Below are 23,953 nucleotides of genomic sequence, written 5' to 3' on the forward strand. Positions count from 1 at the left end.
ATGTATAGAAGGAGCTGTGGTGATGCAGCCATGTTTGGCAGCAAAGCTATCAGCAGATAAAACCCTTGGTGGCTGGGGAGCAGAACCACAGGGTCCAGTCTCCAGCGTATAGCCAACAGCCAGTTTGATATTAATGGAAACTCTCCTGGAACTGTGTCCCCCTCAAAGAACAAGAAAGATACAAGGCACTAAAATAGAGAGAATATGCCTTAGTTTGACTAATTTGCAAAGAGCAAAAGAAGACTCTTTGCATCCATCAAGCACGGACCATCACGACAAGGTGCAAAGGATTTCTGCAAAGAAAGTTTGATGTGAGCAGCAGATGAGAAGCTAGTTCCTTTTGGAGTGATTCTCAAAGCATTCTAAAATCCTAAATCTTTTTTTTTACTTTTTTCCTATGGAAACATGCATTTCCCCCCCTATCAGTAAACAATGCATGTGCACAAGAGCAAGAATGCAGGCAGGAAGCAACTGGGATTGTCAGATCAAACTGTGAGTTAAACCAGGCACTCCTGTGCTATGAAATCTAAACATCACAATCCTGCTGAGGTTTGTTTCCTCCTCGTCTGAGTTGATATGGCACATCACATGCTGCCCAGCACTTCCGCCTGTACATGTTGAGGTCTTCATGACACTAAAATTGTAAACTACAAACAGCTTCATGTGATACAAAGTTGAAAACATTTGGAGGTGAATCAAACTCTGGGAGCAATCTCTAATCATGCTTACAGGTTAAAGCTCAAAGGTATCAGTGGTGTAGAGAACCATCCTCTAGACTGTCTACATTATCTTACAGTTATATTGCACACTAACCATGGATTTCAAGGTATGTGTTATATCAGGGGTCCCCAAACTACGGCCCGGGGGCCAAATGTGGCCCCTTGAAGACATTTATCCGGCCCGCCAGGCATGGTGGCGATGGCTCCATTCACGTGCAGTGGGGGCTCAAGGGAGAGGAGGAATCGGCCTCTCTGGTGCAAGGGGCTCGCCCGCCCCACCACCAGCATGAAGGATCGGGGGAGCGAAGAGGGCGACTCCTCTTCAGTCGGCGGGGAGGGAAGCAAAGCGGGTGTGGATTTCCTGTCCCTGGATGCCCAGGACAGCCCTGAGGCTCCGGGTGGGGGAATGAGAACAAACGTGCTTTTGAGAGGACAGGTGACTGTTGAGCCTCAGTCGGGGCAGGCTTTCTATCTCGAGGCTGGGGCAACGGATGCCGCGCTCCCCAAAACACACAGTCACCCACGACTGCTTGAGCGAACAGGGCACTGAATCCACTGCTTTTTTTTTAACAGGGGAAGGTATTCCACAGCCTCCCCAACAATATTTGGAGCCCACCCTGTACTTGACATACTTTGGTCACTGTTCTAAAAATAGACCATGACAGAAAGGCTGAAAGGTGAAATCAAACATTTTACAATCATTTGTGCATAGGAATTTGTTCATAGTTTTTTTTAGTCCGGCCCTCCAACAGTCTGAGGGACAGTGAACTGGCCCCCTGTTTAAAAAGTTTGGGGACCCCTGTGTTATATGTACATACTATTCTGTATTTTTTTAAAGACAGATTCCTGATCATACAGTGTTTGCTTAGTAAATCATATGGGATAGTAGTTATTGCTATCTTAAAATTAGTCAGTTTTGTAAAAGAACACCAGTGGGTCCCTTTGAGACTTGTAGTCTATCTACAAATACATGTCTCCCTTCCCTTATTGTCTCTTGGCCTTTCCCTTGGATTTGGCTGCAGAACAAAGGGAAGACATCTTCCTATTTTTCCCATTGGGTAGTTATCTTTGGAGTTGTTAATAAAAAAATATAACAGGTAGATAAGGAAACTGTTCAAAAGATCAGAGACAAAGAGTATAGGAAAGACACATGTTAGTACCTTATGTTTTGTTCATCTATTGTTTAGATTAGTTATAACACCTTTTGTCTGAGTTATATGGTAGGGTAATTCATATACCAAAGGAGGTGTTGCTCGCATAAATAATATTAATGTTTTATTTCTGAATAAGTCGTGTGAAACCTTTCCCTTCTTGGTATGTTAAATTAAGCTGGTGATGCCAGTTTTTTAAAAAGAAGTGACTGATCAATCAATGTAATTGCACTTAATGCGATCAGTATTAGAAAGTTTTGTGCAGTTGGCATATTTAAATAGTTAGAAACTGTGTCCAGCTTGTTAGTTATTTGAAAAGAAGTTTGTGATGGAGTGATTTCCCATAGACAAGATATCTCACAATAACTAGGCAAATGTCTTGCTGTTATCGCTCAAAGTAAAAAATGAATAGTTTTTTCCTTTTATTGTTCCTGAACAAAAGTGCCTTGTTTCTAGTCCAAAGAAGTCACACACATATATTAGCATGTGTGATATGTCATTTTTTCCATTACTAATTGTTTACATTTCCTTTTTATCTATAATTCTATACTTGAGAATCACAGGACTGTAGTTAACACATTCTCACAATCCATACTAAAAAAAACTGTTACAGTGCAATCCGAAGTAAAGTCATACCCTTCCAAAACCACTGATTTAGAAGGGTGTGCTTGTTGAATCAGAAATACAGTAAGTCTCATTTTAGTCAGTTGGGATTACTCCCAGTTATGTTTTCTTAAAACTACACTTAGTCTGGCATATATCACTTATGATTGTTGATCATATTATGTAGAAAAAGGAAGAATTTCAATTCAAAAGGATAGTCCAGACACATAGGAGACATTTTGAAAATAGCATTATATTAAAACACTAGTTTATGGTATAATAAGTGAGTGAGTGTTAGACTTAAACCAAGAAAACACATTTTCAAATCCCGACCAATTCATAAAGTTTTGGGATAATCTTGGGGAGAGAGCTATCAGCACTTATCTACCTTAGCTTGTGTTGTGTACTTAAGATGGGGTGTGGGCCACATATGCTATCATGAGTTTTTTGGTAGATGGGGTGGGTAAGTATTGGAGACCTTCCTGAACTTTGATGACTGTCTGCAGAGCAAACATAATCAGAGTTGCAGCAAATGCCTTAGAATGATTTAACTCTGTTTGGATTGTGCTGCTGATGCAGCATTCAACAAACAACTTTTGAAGTGACCTAGCTAGCACAATATTGGGCCCAGCACATAAATTCTTCCTAGCAAAAGTTTGTGGGTGACCAATTTCAGCATGGGTAACCCAATACAGAGCACACAGTGGTCAGGGATGGTGCTGCAGCAGTGCCACCTCAAAGAGCTTTCAGGTGGTGCAGGAAGGACACAAAAAACCAGAATGCTCCCCGCCCCCCGACTGCCTGAAAATTGCTCAGTCAATATGCCACACTTTTGGATGGTCAAGTCTGCCACTGGGGAGAGGGGCATTCTCAGGCTGAAAGCCAAGTGGAGGCTGGCTAAAGTTGGCTCTACCCCCAGAAATGTCCCCACCCCCAGCCCCCACTGTTGCAGTGGGGCCTCATGCATCACCAGGGCTGCAATGAAATATGGTCTTCTGGGTTTGGGCATCACAGGGGTGCATGGTACCAGACCATTGCATTGAGTGTCTTATCTGCAGGTGTGTTTGTGTCTATAACTCCATTCTCCCCACTCCCTACTCCCCACCAGACTGGGCTGTAATTTGCACATTTATGTGATCACAGGATCCATTCTAAAAATCTTGGCCAAACTGCTGGAAAGTATACCAGAAGATGTGCTGTATTAGCAAAACAAATTATATACTTGGTGCATGCAACTTGATCTGTTTCCTTCTAAAAATACAACCTCTCTCTCTATACCTGCTCTTGAACCTCATAATCTTTTCTCCTGTTTTAACATTCTGACTTTTTGTCTGGCTGCTCCTGAGACTAGAATAGCTCAACATCATCTCCTGTTTCCAAACCTCCTCTTCTCAAAGCACATTTCACGTCCTCTGTTCTCATTGGTGCCGCTTATTCATTCGTGTTACCATAAGTCAAGTCCATTGACATTTTGTCCTGCCCACCTTATTTAGACCTTAGGTAAGAAGGTAAGGAATATCAGGACTATTGTTATCTGAAGTTTGCAAGTTATTTATTTTCTCAAGAAGATCCTCCAGAAGGCCAGGATAAACTCTGAGGCACAAGTGGACCCTAATTCAACAGAAGGAAAATAATAGTCTGTCTTTGATTCCTAAATGCATTTTCTGTATGGATTTAGTATAAATGCAGGTGTGTGTATTTCGTAAAAGAAAAGATCCAAACCTATTTCTCACTGGCCCATTACCACACAGAACTCTTATCTCAGGGCTCTTCAGGGGCTCTTCAGTGTGCAGTGGACTAGCTGCTTCAAAGCTAACTTGCTGGCCTCAATGGGCCTCTGCAGAGCTTCCTGGTTTTCTTAACTCCGTCCATCAACTCCTCTTGGAGGCACAGATCTAATCACACCTGTAAATGCAAGATAAAGGGCTTGGAGAAAAGCAAGGTGGCAAGAGAGTGCATACGTAGTTATGTATTATGTGAAAAATAAGTATTTGTGTACACAGAGATGGCAGATAATTTATGAACAACAAGAACTCCTGTTTTTGGAAGAAATCAGTTCTCTGAAGCTTGTATTCTGTAAAAAAAAAAGGAGGTACTCTTCAGTACAAGTATCACATGCATTTAGCAGTATTAAAGAGTCATGAAACACCTAGATGCCTTTTGACTGGTAGAACAGATTAGGAATAGTGACCAGACAGGGTACCCTGAAGTACATATATTAAAATATCCTGGTATCAAATTAAGCAAAAGGGGTTTAACTATTCCATCAAAAGTCTGTATGAAATATGATGGCTTGTTGAATATGTGCCAGAAAAGTTGTGTATGTTCATTTAATGTCTACCAAATAATTAGAAAATAGATATTCTTAAGTCTATGTATATTGCAGTGAAATGTACATTGAATGAAAAATTTTCTCAGCATTCATAGTTACTCAGCAGTGTGTTAGGGAAAATATGATTAGAACTTTTTGAAGTTTAGCTGAAGCAGAGGGGTGGCAGTTGAAAGAGCACCTAATAGAAACTGGATTAATATGAACTCCTGTGAAATAATCTGACATATTAATAACTGATGGTAATTCAATCTTTAATTGGTCTTGAACTGAAGCCAGTTAGCAATTAGCAACTTGGGAGATGAATACCAAAGAACTGTATGCAAAACAACTAATTCTATAATTGTGTGAGAGTGTGGCTGAAAAATAGATTTGATGGCTACCTTGTATAAACCACTTTGCCTTTGTTGTGGGCTATTGTTCTGCCCTACTCAAGCATCCTTAGATAGTGCTGGGCATGAGGAGTCCAGATTTGCATTACAGCTCGATGATGGACAGTGCTTGTCTTTCTTTCTGTTGCAATGAAAACCTTGTCTATGATTCATTAAGGCTATGTTCACTAAGGCTCCTGGCACACTGTCTTTAAGTGATAGGTGGTTTGGCGATGAGGCTGTCTTGTTGCCATTGTGTCTGGCATTGTGATTCACTGTCAGCTAGTGATTGCACAAGGAAATGTTCTCAATGGATAATTTCTAACTGTCCCAGGTAGTTCTGTCTTGTTGGGTTTTCAACTGGTTGTGTTTTGAAGTCATTGGGTATATCAGGGGCGGGTGTAAGTAAATTATATGGAGAACTGAAGTTTTTTTCTAATTACACTTGTGTGTGGGAAAGCCACAGAATGTGTCACCAGTTCCCTGAGACTCTCTTGTTTTAAAAAGCAAATGTTTAGTCCTTAGGCTTCAAGGCTTGTGGCGTATGCCTTGCGAAAGACACCCTGTTACTGGAGTGGTGCTTCATTGCCTCACTTATCTCCTTCCCTATGTCTCATGACCAGGCTAAGCAGAATAAATTATACAGAATGAACCAGGTATGCAAATGTACTTAGTTTGCATGATTTATTCAGACTGCACAATTGAGATTTTCTTCACACAGAATGTTTACTCAGTTACTAAGGATAGATTATACACAGCCCTAGTTAAATGACCCAGTAGACAGCGTATATTTTGTGGTTTAGGATCTTTTGAAGTTATCTGTCAAAGAGCTATGTTTACATAAATTGTGAAAGGTATCGTATTTACAATTAAAATAGACCAGGCTTAATGCTCACATAAAGTCTTGATAATTAGTATACAGATTAATATGGGGGAGAAACAGCACCAGTTTAGCACTCCTTCCAAGCAAAACTGAAAGAATTGAGTATGTAATCGAACAGCATGTGAATATTAATGCACAAAATCCTCTTGAGTCCCTACCTCCCCGATGCAATTATTTTCTATTCACATTAATTGTTCCTAACAGATGACATTAATGACTTTGAGTTAAAATGTGTGCAGGGGAGGACTTTGCAAGATCAATGCTGTTCAGACTTGTTTTTTATCATCATTTACGATGGCTGTAATAAGTGCTAAATAAAAATCAAGTTAACCTGTTGATAGTTTACTAAGCATTAATATGTTTTTTTCCCCTTGTGCTAAGCATAAATGCCAATCTCTGTAGACAAATGCGTTCGTACTTGTATTAATTTGTCATCATTGTATCTAGTGCAGTGATCAGTGATAACACTATCATAAACTCGGAGAACTGCCCTTGCTCTTTCATGATCAGCTCCCCTTTGTTCTGTAAGCCCTGGACTCAATGAACAGAGAAATTAGGACAAAAAACCTGTTACCTTAGGGGTCTTTTTCCTCCCTTGTGATTTATCTCTGCAGTGGTTGGGTTTTTCAAACTTGCTGATTTTCTGCATACTTGTCAAATGTTTATGCTTTGGTCATTCCATTATTTTCCCCCCAGAAACTTCATTCGCGCATCTTAGATCTGTCATCTGGGGATTTCCTTTCCGAGGTAGAAATGAACAGAAGTTTGATACCATCGCGAAGTGCTGATGTTCAGGTTCATGTGAGTTTTCCTTGTATTTGATTTCTTCATTTAGTACAGTCTTATCTCTTCATGAAGTATGATTTAATGAGAGGACCAACAAAGCTCACCCTTGAACTGAAAGGCAGTGGAAGGAGAGATAACAACATTTCCTTTCCTTTCATGAAGTTCAGTATCATGTCCCTGGCTGATATAGGAAGTTAAAAAGTGCCACTCTTTGCAGAAAGGCATAAATCTTGGCAGTGTCCCCAAGATACCTTTTTTGGATATTGATTACATCTCAAACTTTATAAGAAATGGTCAAGGAGCTTTTTATTAAAGCCGGTGCACCGTATTATTCATCCTAGTTTTATGATATATTATGTATGAACTTTTAAAAATTCATGGGCTCTGCAATTTTTTTTTCTTTTCAGATGGGCTTCGCTTTGTGCTTATTTGGCAGAACCTTAACTAGTGTGGCTTTCATGTTTCATTGAGGAAGCAAAACGTGGCTCTGAAAAACAAAAAGTTATATAAAGATAGAAATAAAGCAAATTGGAACCAAAAAAAAAATCTAGAAGCTCTTCTGTACCTTTTATGTTAAGCTGTAAGAGAGTCAACAAAAAATGTAATTTGCTATGGTGTGATAATACATATCGAAGTAAAAAACAGCCATTGTTTCAGAGGTTCAGAATGATGTTAATGACCTACCATGAAATCTGTAATTTAGCCTTCAGGTTAGATTATTCTAACTGTGCACTTTTTAGCATGGCAGTGGTTTGATTCAAACAATTGTCTTTCCTTCCTACTAACAATTATGTGTTTAAATTATAATCTTCTAGCCGGCTTTTGTACTCTGATTTTATTAAAGCTGATGGTTTAAAACCCATGATTGGGGGGTGGGGGTGGGAATCCAGTCATGAAATGCAAATTAATAAGCCAGTGAGCAAGTTAAATGTATGTAATTAATGCACCACAAAAGGTAATCTTGGATATCTTTTAAAGGAAACTTGAAGAAAACACTGTTTGGGGGGAAAATCAACCACAATGGAAGAAGTACCAGGGCCATTTAAAATACTCAATTCAGAAAAAAAAAGTCCACTGATGCATGGAACATAGAAACAGTGTTCCTCATCAGGTCAAAATATTTGCATATTACCTTCTCCTGCTTAGATATTCATATGAAGGCTCTGTTTTTATACTAAAAAGGACAGCAATATCCTTTACTGACCAAATGCTTGCAATGGGATTTGCAAAAACTGGCATTCTATTCAGGGTCGTGCACATTGTAGGCAAGTTTATGATATGTCACACAAAGGCTTGAACTTGGGGTGTCCTATGTATGCCTTCTTGAGAATCGAAACATCATTTTAAAGAAGTATCCATCCTAGACATACTTGCTTAGGAGCAAATCTCACTCAGTTCAAAGTGTGTGTATGCATAGGAAAGCAGCCTGACTTTAGTAAAAGTGAAACAATAGGCTTTCAGTGACAGGGTGAGGGTACTTCAGATGTAACACCAAACCATGATATGACATTATTTAGACAACCTTGGCTACTTCTTCCTCTCATTGCATGCTTTGACCCCCCCCCCTTCTTTTCATGGCTTTTAAAAATCTGAACCAGCAAACTGTGGTTTGTATATGAACAAGCAACCTGGGCTCAGGTTTCTTTGACTATTATCTATTAATCCCTTAAGTTTATTGTCATCTCACTGACTTGAAACAAGTTCCAACGGCAATCATTGTAGCCCTGTTTCAATTTGTCAGCCATTTCTCTTACTTTGATTGGATGAGTATTTATGCATACTAGTCTGATACCTACAATATCGAGGCCCATATCTGCACAATTTTACAGTTGCCTTTGAGAGTGGAAATTCAAAATCCACAAGGAATCCATCCCACTCAGACCTATTGTGAGTGCGATTGGTTCCCCCACATATGAACTGGCAAAATTTTTGACTTCACAGTTACAAAGCCACATTGGACACACAGCGCATTATATTAAAGACTCAGCCCACTTCATCAAGAAAATTAGCAATCTCCATCTAAACCCTAGTGACAGACTTATCAGCTTTGATATTGTCTCACTGTTCACCAAAGTTCCAGTGAAAGACACACTTGCACTAATCGGCCAGATGTTTCCAGAGGACATCACAGCTTTATTTCAACACTGCCTAACAACCAGCTACTTCCAATGGGACAATGATTATTATGAGCAGACCGATGGAGTAGCCATGGGAAGCCCCCTCAGCCCAGGAATAGCCAATTTCTACATGGAACATTTTGAGAAAGAAGCCCTCAAAACAGCACCCAGGAAACCTTCAACTTGGTTCCGATTTGTGGATGACACCTTTAAAATCTGGAGCCATGGTGAGGAGGAACTGCTGAATTTTCTGAACCACCTTAACAGCATCCACATACAATTTACCATGGAAACTGAAAAAGAAGGGAAACTGCCTTTTTTAGCCGCTTGGTCTTTCGCAGACCCAACCACCAATTAGGCCACATACAGAAAACCAACACACATAGACCGGTATTTACATAAAAACTCCAATCATCATCCACAACAGAAAAGGGGCATAATCAAAACTCTAACAGATCATGCAAAACAAAGTTGTGAACCCAAACACTTAATGATTGGTTCCTCACCCTGGGACATGGACAATATACCCCACTAAACTTTCCCTTCTCACTTAGACACAGTGTGAAACAGACCTTTCTCTGTGATACACCTCTGAAGATGCCAGCCACAGATGCAGGCGAAACGTTAGGAACAAAATCCACCGGACCACAGCCGCACAGCCCGGAAAACCCACCAGAACCAGTGAAAGCCTTCGACAATACATTGTTCCCTTTTTGTGTGCAACAATCAAAAACCTGTTTTTTGAGGCTGTGGGCATTTGCTCATCCCATCTCTGTGTGTAAAGGGATGACTGTGACTGTGTGTCAAGTCACAGCTGACATGGCAACCCAGTAGGGCAGGGGTATTTAATCTAGTGCCCATGGTCACCATGACACCCATCAACAGCTTTTTTGGAGCCCACCAAGTGGTTTTATAAAATGGGCAGGGCTAGGTGGAGTATTTTGGGACTGAGCCGCCTAGTGTTAGATTAGCTTCAACCAGGGATTTTTCAGTCCTGGCACCTACCTTGTGGAACACTCTTCCACCTAACATCAGGGTCCTGTGAGATTTGATGCAATTCCGCGGGGGCTTTTGGTTGAGGCCTATACAATTACATCTGTTGCCGGCCCCAATCCTGGTTTTAAGTTTTACATAGGGCCTTTCCCCACTTACCTTAAGCCCCACGCTACTTGAGGAGAGTAGCACGGGGTCCCCCGGCACTCCCCACAACAGGGGCGCCAACAGCGCAGCTGCCCTGACACTGCCGCTGTCGCACCCCCTCAGCGCATGGCATCCCAGGTGCTCTTCTTAAGGGCGTCTTTTGATGACCCCGCGCAGAGTGCGGGGTCGTGGGGACGCCCAGGCGCGCGCCTGGGATGCCACGCGCTGAGAGCAGTGCGCGGCATAGGGGGGATGGAAAAGAGTGGGGAAAGGCCCATAGATTCTAATTTCAGTTGTATTTAACTAGTCTTGGACTTGATTTTAATTACTAACAGTAGTTTTAGTTGTTTATTAAAAGGAGTTTTATTACGCTATGTTTTATTACTGTAAGCCTCCCTGAACCCTTTTGGGGAGGGCGGCATATAAATTGAACCAAATTAATAAGAAGTAGTTTGCCATTACCTTCCTCTGCTTAGCAACCCTGATATTTCCTCAGTGGTCTCACATCCAAGTTCTAGCCAGGATCAACTTTGCTTAGCTTCTACGATCTGATGAGATCTGGCTAGCCTGAGCCATCCAGATCAGGGCTCATCTCATCTACGTTACCCCCTATGTTTGCGGCACAGACAATATGCAAGAAAACGTCCTCTGTTACCAGAAGGTACGTCTGGCAAGATAACATTCCATGGGGCCCAGTCATCCTGGGAACCCACAGAGTTATACAAGTCATGCAATTTATTTTCAGACAATAACTAGACAGTATCTGGGTAATATGGGGGTACGTACAGGAAGTGTCTGGCTGAGGGCTGTTTGGTGGCTTTCTGCAGTGTTGCTTCTTATAAGGACTTTCTCATTCCTTTTATGGGGAAGAGAACATTCTGCCTAGGGAGCTTTTCTATCATAGCGACTAGGGCAAACTTGCTTTTTAGAAGAGCTGCATATGTTCATTTGATTGTGTTCAAGGCTCTGAATAATGGGATAGAAAAGTATAAACACCCACCTACATTAAACTGTATCAGAACTCCGCAATGCTTGTTTACTGCCCATGAACACTAGTTTTGAGATAAATGAAATGCAGTGGAACAATGAAAGCAAAATTTAACCTTATTGTCAATTCGTGTTGGTTTCTTTTCATTAGACAAAAGCGTTTCACAGAAACATATTCATGCTGACTCTGAACGTTTCAGGAATGTCTAGTCTAGCTAAAATAAAGTGTTAATCTGGAAAGAAATTAAACCCTCTTGTACCTCCTGCAAAGGTTTAATATTTTAACTAAAGTATCACTCTGCTCTCCAGTATTCTTTCCCTCAAAGCTGGCATTTAGTCACAGGAGCTGAGATTGCATTTGGAGAAGCCCGATAACTACACAAGTACTGAAGGCAGCCATAAAGTGTCAATAAATAGCATAAGCGGGAGGCTTCAGCTGTCGGATGGTGACACCAAGATGGATGGCTCTGCATCAGAGAGTTTCTTAGACAAAGCTTTGTACTAGATAGGAAACCAAAATTAGACTGTAATGGAGAGATTCCATTCTCTACAGACATTCTGGTTGGGACACTAAATTAATTTACCTTGTCCACTTTGTAGGGCCTCATCTGTTACATTGTGGGGATATAATGCAGTTGTCAAGATGTTCTTGTACTGGTTTAACTTTGTTTTCAGTATCTTTCTGGAGCACATTGCTAATAAACACAACATATTTCACACAGGCTGTCACTGAAAGGCCAGCTTGGTGTGCATAATTTAGAAAATAGAGAGAGAAGATAATAACTGCATGTTTTAATCTTATAATGAGTGAGAAATATGAGCGTTGTGGTTTTAATATTAATTCATCAATTACACTGGATTTGTATCCACATGAATGACAAGGTGGGCTCTGTTTGTTTGGCTGAATTTGAAGATGTGTTTCAGTACTTTTATTTTTTAACCGCTTAAAATAGTTTCCTCTCTTCTCATGTTTTAGGAAGGCCAACAGAATATGAAACCTGGAGTACCTGCCTTGAAATGCCAGAGTCAATTAAATTTGACAGGGCCCAACCGGGTTTATCCTCGAAGCAGCTGCAGCAGCAGTGAACTCTCTCTGTCAAGTGCCTGCAGTGAATATTCCAGCGGCTCCTCCTGCACTTGGAACGATGGAAGGACATGCAGTAAAAGGGTATGGTCAGTCTTTTGCTGGGAAGATAATTAGTTGAGTAGGTTGCAGTTTCTGAACTATTTCTCTTCAGTATGTATTGCTTAATAAGCTGACCACAGAACCTGTAGGGGAAGAAAGGAAGGTAACGTCTGAAACATTTAGTACTGAGAGCTTCTATGTTCTGGATGACATTAAAGCAACTCAGTGCTTTTCACTTGACAGCTCTCAAAGTGAGAACAAAGCTGTTTCCCAACTCAGGGTTTCAAGATCCCCTTGTGCAGGCAGGGAATTTCAAAAACTGCATGGGCAGTTCTAGAATGTATATGGACTCAAGCTGCAGCCCCTCTCACTGTACTGTTTCTGGGGTTGTTTCTGAAGATTCCCCAATCTCAGGAGCAGCTTTTAAAGTGGCAAGAGAGGGGTGGTGGAAAGGCTCATTCCTGTAAATGGATCCCCATGAGGGAACAGAGCTCTTAGTACTTTGGGTCCCACCCATAAGCTCCAGTGTTGATGGCTATACTGATCACACCTTAGATTTGCATCAAAGCATCTCATACAAGAAAAACATGCTATATATCTTAATACCATCATAACGATAATACAGTGAAACTTGTTATTCATACCAACATGTCCGACTGAGATGAAGTAGAGGGAAAGACGTGATAAGTACTTGTGCCAACTATGTTCCCTATAAGCGGGATACCTCCAGCAAGAAAAACATGTGTCAGATGGTTTTATTCACAAATGCATTACCTCCTTTACACCAGCAGACATCACACAAGCTCAGCATGGGGAAAAAATAATTAGCTATTTCTACCTTTCTGTCACTGACTCCTTCTCTACCAGTATCAGAATTCTGTAATAGCAGTGCAGTTGTGCTCCTCAGGGGAAGTATTAGGCTTCTAAAATATCAAACTGTCTGTTTAGGATGGGTCATAATTCTTCATTGGTATGAAAAAAACAACAAAAAATATTTTTGTGAAGGGGATATAAAGCTAGTACAGGTACGGAGTCAACATGGTGTAGTTAGAGCATCAGACTCTAATCTGAAGAACCAGGTTTGATTCCCCACTCTTCCACATAAAGCCTGCTCGGTGGCCTTGGGCAAGTCACAGTTCTGTCAGAACTCTCTCATCTACACAGCGGCAGGCATTGGCAAATCAACTCTGAATGTCTCTTGCCTTGAAAATCCTATGGTGTCACCATAAGTCAGCTGTGACTTGATGACACTTTCCTCCACCACAGGCCATTTGACAGACATGGGAAAAAAGGATACAAATGACCTTTCTTTAATATTGGGGTGAAACCAACAAGAGTTTTGGGGTATAAGCTTTCACAAATCAAAGCTCCCTTCCTCCGACCAAGTAGAAATTGAGATCTCTGAGTCCTTTTAATCTAAGCAGAAGGTGGGAGGGATGTTCTGAAGCAGAGATCTCCAAAGTGTTTGATATTGACCCATGGGGGTCGATGGGACTATCCAAGGGGTCAACACATGTCTAGAGGTCAAAAGGGGGTCGATAAATACTGGGGTCAATTATGAACTTTTGGGGTCAAAAGCTGACATTTGTATAAGAAATAAAAATACATAAAATGATATAATAAATGTATGTTACTACTTACTGATACATGGCTGGACATAGCCCCAGTCAGACATTACTTATCATTATAATACAAATAATGAAATGTATTATTGATAATATTTATTTATTTATTTATTTACTTATTTACTTACTTACTTACCCACCCACCCACCTTCCTACCTACCTTACATGTCTGGGGGTTGATGAGGGATCAAGGATTCCACAAAGGAGTCAATGGTCTAAAAAGTTTGGGTGGCCCTGTTCTAAAGATTGCTTATAATAGATTCAGAGATGCCATGCATAGTGTAATCACCATGATTAAGGTAGAGGGGAAATGTTTGGAGGCAGAAAATTAGCATCTTTAGTGAGATAAAAACCTATGTGCCTATTCAGCCCTAGGTAGTCCCTTGTTCTGAACCTGTGAATTAACTTAAATTCAGCAATCTCACGTTCTAATTCTGTTTTTACATTTCTTTGTTTGAGGACTGCCACTCTTAGGTCAGCAATGGAATGACCTGGCATATTAAAATGTTCTCCACTGGTGTTTGAATGCTGTTGTTTTCAATGAAAGATTTATGTACATTTATTTTTATGCATGGGACAGACTTGTTTGTATGATGTGGAGAGTGGAAGAGAATTGCTGACATTTAATGGCATATATAACACTGAAAGATGAAGTAGTAAATGAACCTGAGATGGCATCAGATGTGTCATTAGATCCAATTATTATGTTGTCAAAGTGTATAAGGGGACAGAGTTGACATATTGTTTGGTTCAGGTTCAGGTCCTGGTCCCAAAGTCCATGTCCATATTTGGAAGGGATGAGTAGTTATTTGAAGTTGAAAGGCTTTCTGTGAGGAAGGAAAGGTTTGCCTCTCAACAGCTGCAAAAGAGGAGTATCATTGTCCAGCATCGCTTGTAGGTCATTAATTGTACATTGAAGTAATTTGAGCTGCCAGCTGTATATGATCACCAGTGGTGTCCTGTTCTTGTTTTGTTTGGGCCGTTATTATAGCAGGCTATTCCTTGGTATCATTCTGGCTTTGTTGATCTGTTTCCTTACTTTATCTGACGAATATTTTAAATTCAAGAATGTTTGTTGTAGAAGCAGTAGGTGAGAATCTCCCCCTGAAGGATCAAAACAGAGGCAGTTGTAGAATAGAGCTTGACTGTAACCAGCTGATTATTTTGGTGTATTTAGGATGGTGACCAGAGGCATGTAGTTATGTTTGGCAATTACTAGGTTTCCAATGTAAGATGGTTTTTATATTTCTATTATGTATTTGTACAGTGGTATCTAGAAAGTATATTTCTTGTGTGGGTTGGTTCATGTCAGATTGTTGTTAGAGTGGAAGCTGATGATGGCTTGGTGAAATTTTTTAAGTGTTTCTTTCTCATGTGTTCAAATTATGAAAATGTCATCAGTAAATCTCAGGTACAGTGATGGTGCCTATGTCTGAAACAGTAGGGCATCCTGGGTTTCTGGGGAGAAGATAAAGAATGCCTAGTTGAGGTTCTTGTGGTGTGTCCCTATAAGTCTGTAATTCCTCCGTAATCCTATTTAATTCTTTTTGGTATTCTTAGCAGGATCTAAGGATAGTTGTTTGTAGAAAATGATATTGGAGAGTTGTCTTTCAGCTTCCTTGATATATTCTGATTGGTCCATGATAACAACTGTTCCTCTGTTCCTTTGTCAGCTTCCTTAATAATGGTGTCTGGATTATTTCTGAGGTTGTTCATCATATTTCTTTCAGTGCAGGTTAGGTTGTGCTGTGAGATATGATGTTTCTTAATCATGTCAGTTTGGGCTCAGCAATGAAACATTATATGTAGAGTTCTAATGTGGCATTGCAGCCATCAGAGGAGCAAGCATTGGGTAGGCGGCAGTTGGTGGTCAGTGAATTGTTTGATGGTGGGTGGGAGAGATAGAAACATGCATATTTTTGTACGGTGTGTATAAAGTGCTGTCAAGCCACAACTGACTAATAGAAATCCAGTAGGTTTTCAATACAAGAGATTAAACGAGGTTTGCCATTGCCTTCCTCTCCATAGTGACTCTGGTATTCCCTGATGGTCTCCCATCTAAGTATTAACCAGGGCTGACCCTCCTTAAGTTCTGAAATTTGATGTGATCAGGCTAGTCTAGGCCATCCAGGTCAGGGCATTTTTGTACATACTAAGATGTTATTTGTATCAACTAAAACATGTTTGTTAATTATGCGGTAATAATCAAAGTTTCTGTTTCTTTTCTTAAAATTAGTCGTCTTTCAATTGGGATAAAACAATAAACATTGGTTCCTCGCTCCCCAGCAACCTTTCCAGTCCCACTGAAGATCTACCTCCAACCCGAATCAAGGAAAACCACATTTTGGAAGGGCTGAAGAAGCTACAAAAGCGAAAAATACTTCTTGAGCCACCTTCCATCATATCCAAATGGGGATATAAAGACTGCATGGATTCTAATGAAGGAATCTATTCCCCTGGAATTAAGTGCAGCAGTCATAAAGAAGAGGCAAATTGCACACCAGATGAAATGGAGGCCATTTGCATGGAGCACCAGAAAACCTTCACGTATGATTCAGATTCGCATGAGGATGCTGATGATGAGTCTTCTTCTTTAGTACAGCTGCATGAAGTGCCAAGCAAAGACTGTAGGCACTACTGTAATAAATTAACTCACAGTGTTTCTGACAGCTTATTTGATTGGGAACCTGATAGAAGACGTTTACCAGAAAGAGGCTCTTGTTTTAATTCAAGGGAAAGGCCTGAAAAACTGACTAGTTTTGTCAATGAGTTTCAGTCAGAGGCAAAAACATGCACAAATGTAGAGCTGCCTGTGTTAGAGAAAAGTCGTGCTAATGTGGGCTGGAGGAACCTTAATTTACACCTTTCAGATGCTGATGACAATGAAATCCTGGATGAATTACATATAGAAAGTAGTGATGAGAAAAGCCCATCAGATTTGTCATTAATTCCCTTTGTTGTTAAGCATGCCGAGAACACTGACGGGCCGGGAAAGACACAACATTCTCAACTAGTATCTTTTGAAAAGGAAGAAAAACAGGTACCCTCACCCTCAGTCATTAGGCCCAAGGCGTGCGGTTTTATTAAGCAACAAAAAGTTATAAAGAAGACTTCCTCAGAAGAATGCATTACTGTAATTTTTGATGCTGAAGATGGAAAACCAATTGAATTCAGCTCACATCAAACTGGAGTTGTCACTGTAACTAGAAATGAACTGTCAGTAAACCACCCATACACTGGGCCTAACAGAGAACACACTGAATGTTTACCTCAGGGAACAGCAAATTTGCAGAAAAGAACTGATGCTCAGAACTGCAGCATTTTGCAAATACCTGACAATAAAACTGAGATAGAGATTCACCAGTGTAACATAAAAAATCAACATGCAGTTGTTCCTACCACCTGCAGCAATGAATCTCTTGTAAATTTTGAGAAACCCATGTTTCAGAATATTCCACGGCAAAAGCTGGTGATTCCAGTTAGCAGTATTTCTTCCAAGGCCAGATCTCCTTCTTGTGTACAGGCAGGTATTAATCAAAAACAAAAATTGACTAAAATACCCAGCAGAAGTAAGTTTTCACCACATAAAACAAAAGGAACAGTGAGTGAAGACTTTTCTGGAACTTCTTCACAGTGCCCTGTAACCCTAGAGAAATCTCCACTGTCCCCTATAAAATCGTTGACATTTAAAAAGACACCAAGCCCAATTTGGACTCCTGATTCACAAGGAGATTTGGACATCCCAAAGCTCTTAAACCTCTCTTCAGAAAATTCTAAAATCCTTAGCAGAACACACTGTCCCATGAGTCAGCTCCCAGAACCTTCATTACCTCAGCATTTTATAGAAGCCATTGATTGTGGAGAACCTCCAACTAGAGATGTGAATTGTGATTTGCCTCCTGGAGAAACTACATCTCCCCCTCCCCGTCCTGGCAGGTCAGCATCACTGCTGATAAGACTAAACTGTGAACATTCCCCCTCTGTACCTAAACAGACAGGGCTAAATTCACCTACTGGAACAACAAAAAATGTAGTTAAGTTGTCACCACTGAAAGGAATGTCAAAGTATGTTTTTCATACGCGTGAAATGCAAACTAGCAAACCTCCTGCATTAGCCAAAGCCGAATTGAACCAGTTTTATGAGAGGGGAGAAATAATTACACAAAGCAAAGGCCTGGCTGAAGACTCCCCTGCAATATGCCAAGGCACTCCAAACGTTTTCTCACAGAAAATTTCTCCAAAAACATCAAACCAGGCTGTCTCCTGCAGTAATCAAGAACTTTATCATTCCAAGGATGTCCTCTCAGCATGCACGTCACAAGATATAAATCCACTGAAAAATGGGTCGTTGTTAAAGGACATTGGAACACCTCTGAAACATAAGATTGCAAGTAGTTTCCCCATATCATCGGATTGTCACACAGTAATGATTGGTGAGCCTTCTCTTCCTCAGATTAGTCACTCCCCATTATCATTGTCGTCTCAGGGCAGTGATGCTGGAACCATGCCAGATAAAGAACTGAAACCTCATCTGACTATTGGACTTAAATTGCTCATAAAATCTCCTCATCTCCTCCGAAAGAGCTGTACCATACCAGGGAAGCAGGAAAAAGATAGTATGAACGCAGCCTCCAAAAGCTGTGCAAGTCCTGGTATACGCAGGCAGGGAAAATCTGTGTCACAAGTCACCTTAGATGTATCAGATACTGACTTAAGAAATCCTTGTATAGAGAGTGAAACAAAAGAAAATTCTGCCAAGGAACTTGATACAGTTTCTTGTGTTTCACCTGAGACCTTCAACTTAACGGACAGAGTAGATGGTTTAGAGAACAAGTCAGCGAAAAAATCTCTTTCTTCTAGTAATAAAACATACCTGAAGCCGGCTCTTGGAATGAACGGAGCAAAGGCCCGTAGTCAAAGTTTCAGTTATCACACTGGAGAAAAATCACCTATGCCTTCAGCAGAAGGGCTAGGGAAAGTTCGGACACAAATTATCACCAATACATCTGAACGGGGAAATTCTTTAACCAGGCAGAACTCAAGTGTAGAGGGGTTTCAAGTGAAGGCTGTTTCTGGATCAGCAGTGGCATCAGATATGGTTTCAAACACATCAAAAGTTCCTCAGGTTACTTACTCCAGACAGAGTTCTTATGGAAGCATGAGTAGTTGCAGCAGTCTGGTGGGTAGCCCAAGCAAACAGCCATTGCAGACATCTCCAAAGGGGGATTTATTTTTCAGCATTTCAACAAACGAGGGCAACAAATCAACATCTCAGAGGAATGCCCAGAATAGATGTGCTGATGATGAAAAGGGTGGTGAGATTTCTAAACATCAACCAGTAAGCAAAAAATGTGTCACACAAGCAGAAATGGGGTTGGAGTCATCAACCAGTATTTCATCTGAACAAATACTGCCACTTCAGAAAAATCTTGACAGCCTCCCATGTCTTCGTAAACATGAAAGAAGCAAGATGGTTTTGCAAGAGGCCTGCTTAAAGGAACCTGAGGCCTCTGAGAAGGTTTTGACATCATCTGTTTCACAACCCACAATAGAAGAGAAAGTTATGCTGTGCATCCAAGAGAATATGCAAAAGGGGCAAGGACAGAGCAAATCTCCTAACGCAGAGACAAAACAAAAAAGTGGAGGACCTTCTATCGCTAACTGGTTTGGATTTCGTAAAAGTAAGCTCCCAGCTCTTAGTGGTAGGAAAACAGATATTTCCAAAGTAAAGATAGAGAAGAAAGAAGCAAAAAGTTCTGGGTTTGGAAGTAAGCAAACCAAATCAGAAAAAAGGAAAGATAAAAAGAAAACTGAATTGCACTGTGAAACAGAAAATGAGCTCAATAAGAAAAGCCTGAATACCAGTATTTTAGATAGTATTCCAAAAGGGAAGAAAATGGGCAAACCCTCACAAAATAGTCTCAGCCAGCCTAGCTATGAACAGAAGAATGGCTCCACTACCTCAGGAAAAGAAAACTTTATGAAAGAGCTTTTACACAGGTGAGGTCTTCTGGGTGCATAGATTCAGACTATTAATAATATTAAGATTTCATTCCCTTCAGACTCCCATTTTATTTGCTTCAGTATAACACCATATGATTTGATCAAGCAGTTTCCTTGCATGTTAACGATAGGATCAGGGATTTTTTTTCCTTTCCAGATAGCATCTCTTCATACACCTTTTGTCATACTCTGTGTATTCCCTCTGTTAAAAAATCCATTTGTAACAAGTGAGCAAAAGAAAGCTAGTTGTGTCAGGAAAAATGGACACACTTTCCTTCACACCATAGCCTTCTCCACCAACAACTCACGTGTGCTTCTTTGGATTATGGCCCCAGAGTAGAAAGTCTTGGCAGCATTATTCATTATCAAGATAACTGGGGAAACAGTAGCCGTAATATGATTTATAAAACTTTGAGCAGAAGCAAACAGAGCAATCATACTGTGCAGCTTTTCTTGGGCTGTACGATTTTTGAATGTAAAAAGGGGGTCATATTTTAATGCTTTCCTGGGTCTTTTTTCTAGCTGTTAATTTTGAATGGATAGGAAGTACTTATTTTGTTTTTAACTATGGGAGTGCATTAGGAAATGCACCACCCACAATCACAAAAAGAACGATTTCATATGACTGTTCTGATCATCTGTTCCTGCTCCTGACATTTAGGCTTTTTTTTCCTGCACAAGTTGTTTACAATGTACCCTGCCACCAAATGCTACTTTTTTCTTTGAATTCCACAGGTTTTTTTCGCTGTTTTGTTCCAGAAACATTTTCTGTTCATTTTTTCTCTGTTGTTTTCCCATGCACTTTACTGCAATGTTTTTTCCAATCAATTTCTGAGCCAGCTTCCCTTAAGTGTGTAATTATCTTGAATCACTCTTTATTTTTCCACCCCACTAAACACCCCCTGTTCGGCCACCCAACCTCCCCATTAGCCATTTTCTTCGCATTTTTGTCCTTTTGGCAATGTAATATTAAGGTAAAGAAACAAACCAGGTTGTTTATATCAGCTTTGTCAGTGTCATCCCGAATTAGTGATGTAACATGAAGGCGAAGAGACATTTTGTGTCCACAATTGGGTGCAAGTGAAATTGATAAGGGAAGTTATTTATGCAGGAGAAAATTGAAAGGAACTGCTGCAATAAAGATGGTGTGTTACTGCTGCTCTAATTTGGCTAGAAAATATAGTTGTGGGGGGAGGGGAGATACATGTTTCTGTTCCTGTTCTGTTCCTTATCCATTCCTCCATGTTGTTGCCCAATCTCCCCTTCAGCTATTTTTCCTCCTTCTCCTCTATTTTCAAAAGGATTTTTCTCTCTTTGTCATACCAAGCTAGCGATATAATGTGGAGACAGAGATACAAAGAAGCAGAATTGATTGAATCAGCTTTGTCAATGTCACATAGAATTTGTAACCTTAATATTGAGGCTGAGAAACAAACTAGCATGACTGATATTGAACTACTGATGTAATTTTGGCTAAAAAAATTGATACTTTGTGTGTGGGGGGATACTTGGCTTCCGTTCCTTCATGTAATTGCACCTGGTCCAGGAGTGGTTTTAACTTCAGTTTTGGGTTGGTATTTGTAGAAATGGAGGCTGAGACATTTTTGAATTGCTTCTTCAAAATGTAACTGCGCAGCAACAGTAGAATGCCTGCACAAAAAAGGGGGGGAGGTTCTTCTTTTACGTCAGGGATGGCAGCCCACCACCATCAGAAATAATACGTCTTTACAGCTGTAGTGTGAAGAATAAATGCAACTGAAGAGAAAAGGGGGGACCCAAAATGGGGGGGGGGGAGTTGTGCAGAATGATTTCACAGAAAACCTCTATGATAAGCTGTGCATGTGGGAAAAGCCTTAGATTTAACTCCAGGAGTACCATACAGACCAATAGGATTTTCAGGGTATAAGCTTTTCAAGAGTCAAAATTCCCTCCTCCAAATACCTGATATTAAAGATAAGTAAATTTTATAATATACTTTAAACCATAGCGTATTTTTAAAAGGTAGTAGGCAAATAGAATGCAACAGAGAATATGCAGTGTTTAGTTTTTATGTACCCCAGTGCCATTGACACTGTTAATAAATTTGCATTGAATAACTGATGGGGCAGCCCAATCTGGGTTCGGGGGTGGGGGGAGTCATAGAGTTGGAAGAGAGCCTAAAGGCCATCATGTCCAATCCTCTGTAATACAGGAACATACAATCAAAGCACTCCTGACAGGTGGCATCCAGTCTCTGTTTAAAAACCTCCAAAGAAGGAGACTCCACCCCACTCAAATAACTTCTGCATTCCACTGTCAAACAGCCCTTACCGAGGAAGGTTTTCCTGATGTTTAGATTAAGTCTCTTTTTGTAGAGTCGGCAGGGGTTAACTGGTGGACATGCTCTCCCTACTGGAGGGGCAAATCCACTGGTGCCTAGCTGCTGTGGTGCCCTGGGAAAGCCAGCCACGACACCCAGCCTCACTTGTGGGGTTGATTTCAGGGCGCAGGGCCAATGTTAGTCAGCCTCCAAAGCCGGATCAACCACCATGTGCCTATGGCGTCACTGGCAGAGATATTCTCTATTTGCCCCTATGGCAGCTTTGAGTCGAGGGTTGGGTTTTCTTTTTACATTTTTGGGCTTCCTGTGCTGTGGGAAAACCCTTTGGGGTGGGCTGAGGGGCATCAAAGCAGTGCCATTTCCCCATCTGTAAGTTCTGGATTGGGCTGTAAATTAATTACATTTTTAGCTGCTTTAACCTTAGGCCTTGAAGATACTAGGCGACAGTCTGACAGTGTTTTCCACTTTGCTCCATAGTCATTCAAAATTTAAAATAAATCATTATATGTGAAGAATTAAATCTATACAGTGCCTGAAATTTCAAGTGACAGATTTGATTACTGCTAGTTAGAAATATGTATCTCCCAGAGGTCTACAGAGAGAAAGATACCAAGAGGTTATGCCTAACATTGTAGAATTGAGGAAAGTAGAGTGATTGAAGGAGGGCAACGTAATTCATCAGAGGAATCACTTTCTACCTGCAGAGTTGATAAGAAAGCCGCCCAGCAGACAGAAAGTGGATCGAATAATGTTTCCTACAGGAGGGTGTCGAAGGGCAGTTCTCAGGGTTCTGCTCTTCCCAGCAACTCTATCAGCACTCAAGCGAACCAGAAGAAAAACAGTAAAACAAAGGCTGATATGGAAATACCAAATCAGGCGCTGGTAAGTTCTGCATTACTGCCTTTGGCATTGACTTTATTCCATACTGTTCTCGTAAACGACAAGGCACATGACTGCATATAGTAGAAACATATTTGTTATTGTTGTAGAATGATGCATAAATGTTAAGAGATGGTGGTCTTGTTTGGCTGCCCAGTTACGTTAAGGTAGGTTATGCTCAGAAGTAACGTAATCATCATCATCATCCCTGTAATCATGGCACATGGAAACTTTCGGCTGTTCTTTAATGAACTGCCCTACTTGCCTATCTCTAGATCACCACTTGCTCTTATATTAAGCCACACTTCTGTTGTGTTCTGGAATCCAAGCCCTGCTTCATAGTTCTCCTCCTCCTGAGGGCAGGTCTTTCATGACTGAAAGGAGGATACCAATTTAAAATTAATATAATTATCTCCTTTTAAAACTGTGTGGGTGTCTTTGCTTTATATCTTTAAGAAAAGCAGCAAGAGTTTCATTCTTTCTTTCTGGAGCAGCAGTGGCATAGGAGGTTAAGAGCTCGTGTATCTAATCTGGAGGAACTGGGTTTGATACCCAGCTCTGCCGCCTGAGCTGTGGAGGCTTATCTGGGGAATTCAGATTAGCCTGTACACTCCCACACACGCCAGCTGGGTGACCTTGGGCTAGTCACAGCTTCTTGGAGCTCTCTCAGCCACACCTACCTCACAGGGTGTTTGTTATGAGGGGGGAAGGGCAAGGAGATTGTAAGCCCCTTTGAGTCTCCTGCAGGAGAGAAAGGGGGGATATAAATCCAAACTCTTCTTCTTCTTGTATTCCCATGGCTTAGAAGATCCAAAGGTGAGTAGCTGATTGGTGGGGAAGGGCAGAGGGGTTCATATGACCCAGGCACCACTTTAAGACACCATGTTGGGGGTGCTATTGGTCCGGTCCCTGCC

At 40.8% G+C, this 23,953-nt stretch overlaps 1 protein-coding gene across 5 annotated transcripts in view; it reads left to right on the forward strand.

The window, feature by feature from the left end:
• NCKAP5 (NCK associated protein 5) overlaps nucleotides 1–23,953 on the forward strand; it is a 718,925-nt gene that overhangs the window by 586,325 nt on the left and 108,647 nt on the right. For 4 of the 5 annotated variants that reach the window (XM_048483952.1, XM_048483947.1, XM_048483949.1 and 1 more), the window contains 4 exons: nucleotides 6,753–6,857; nucleotides 12,063–12,254; nucleotides 16,074–19,837; nucleotides 22,865–23,042. In XM_048483952.1, the coding sequence (XP_048339909.1) occupies nucleotides 6,753–6,857; nucleotides 12,063–12,254; nucleotides 16,074–19,837; nucleotides 22,865–23,042 (4,239 nt within the window). Of the gene's footprint in view, nucleotides 1–5,805; nucleotides 5,830–6,752; nucleotides 6,858–12,062; nucleotides 12,255–16,073; nucleotides 19,838–22,864; nucleotides 23,043–23,953 lie in introns of those variants that run through there. The other variant, XM_048483951.1, reaches the window with a different exon arrangement.

Source organism: Sphaerodactylus townsendi, linkage group LG02, assembly GCF_021028975.2.
Source record: "Sphaerodactylus townsendi isolate TG3544 linkage group LG02, MPM_Stown_v2.3, whole genome shotgun sequence".
Taxonomy (NCBI): Eukaryota; Metazoa; Chordata; class Lepidosauria; order Squamata; family Sphaerodactylidae; genus Sphaerodactylus; species Sphaerodactylus townsendi.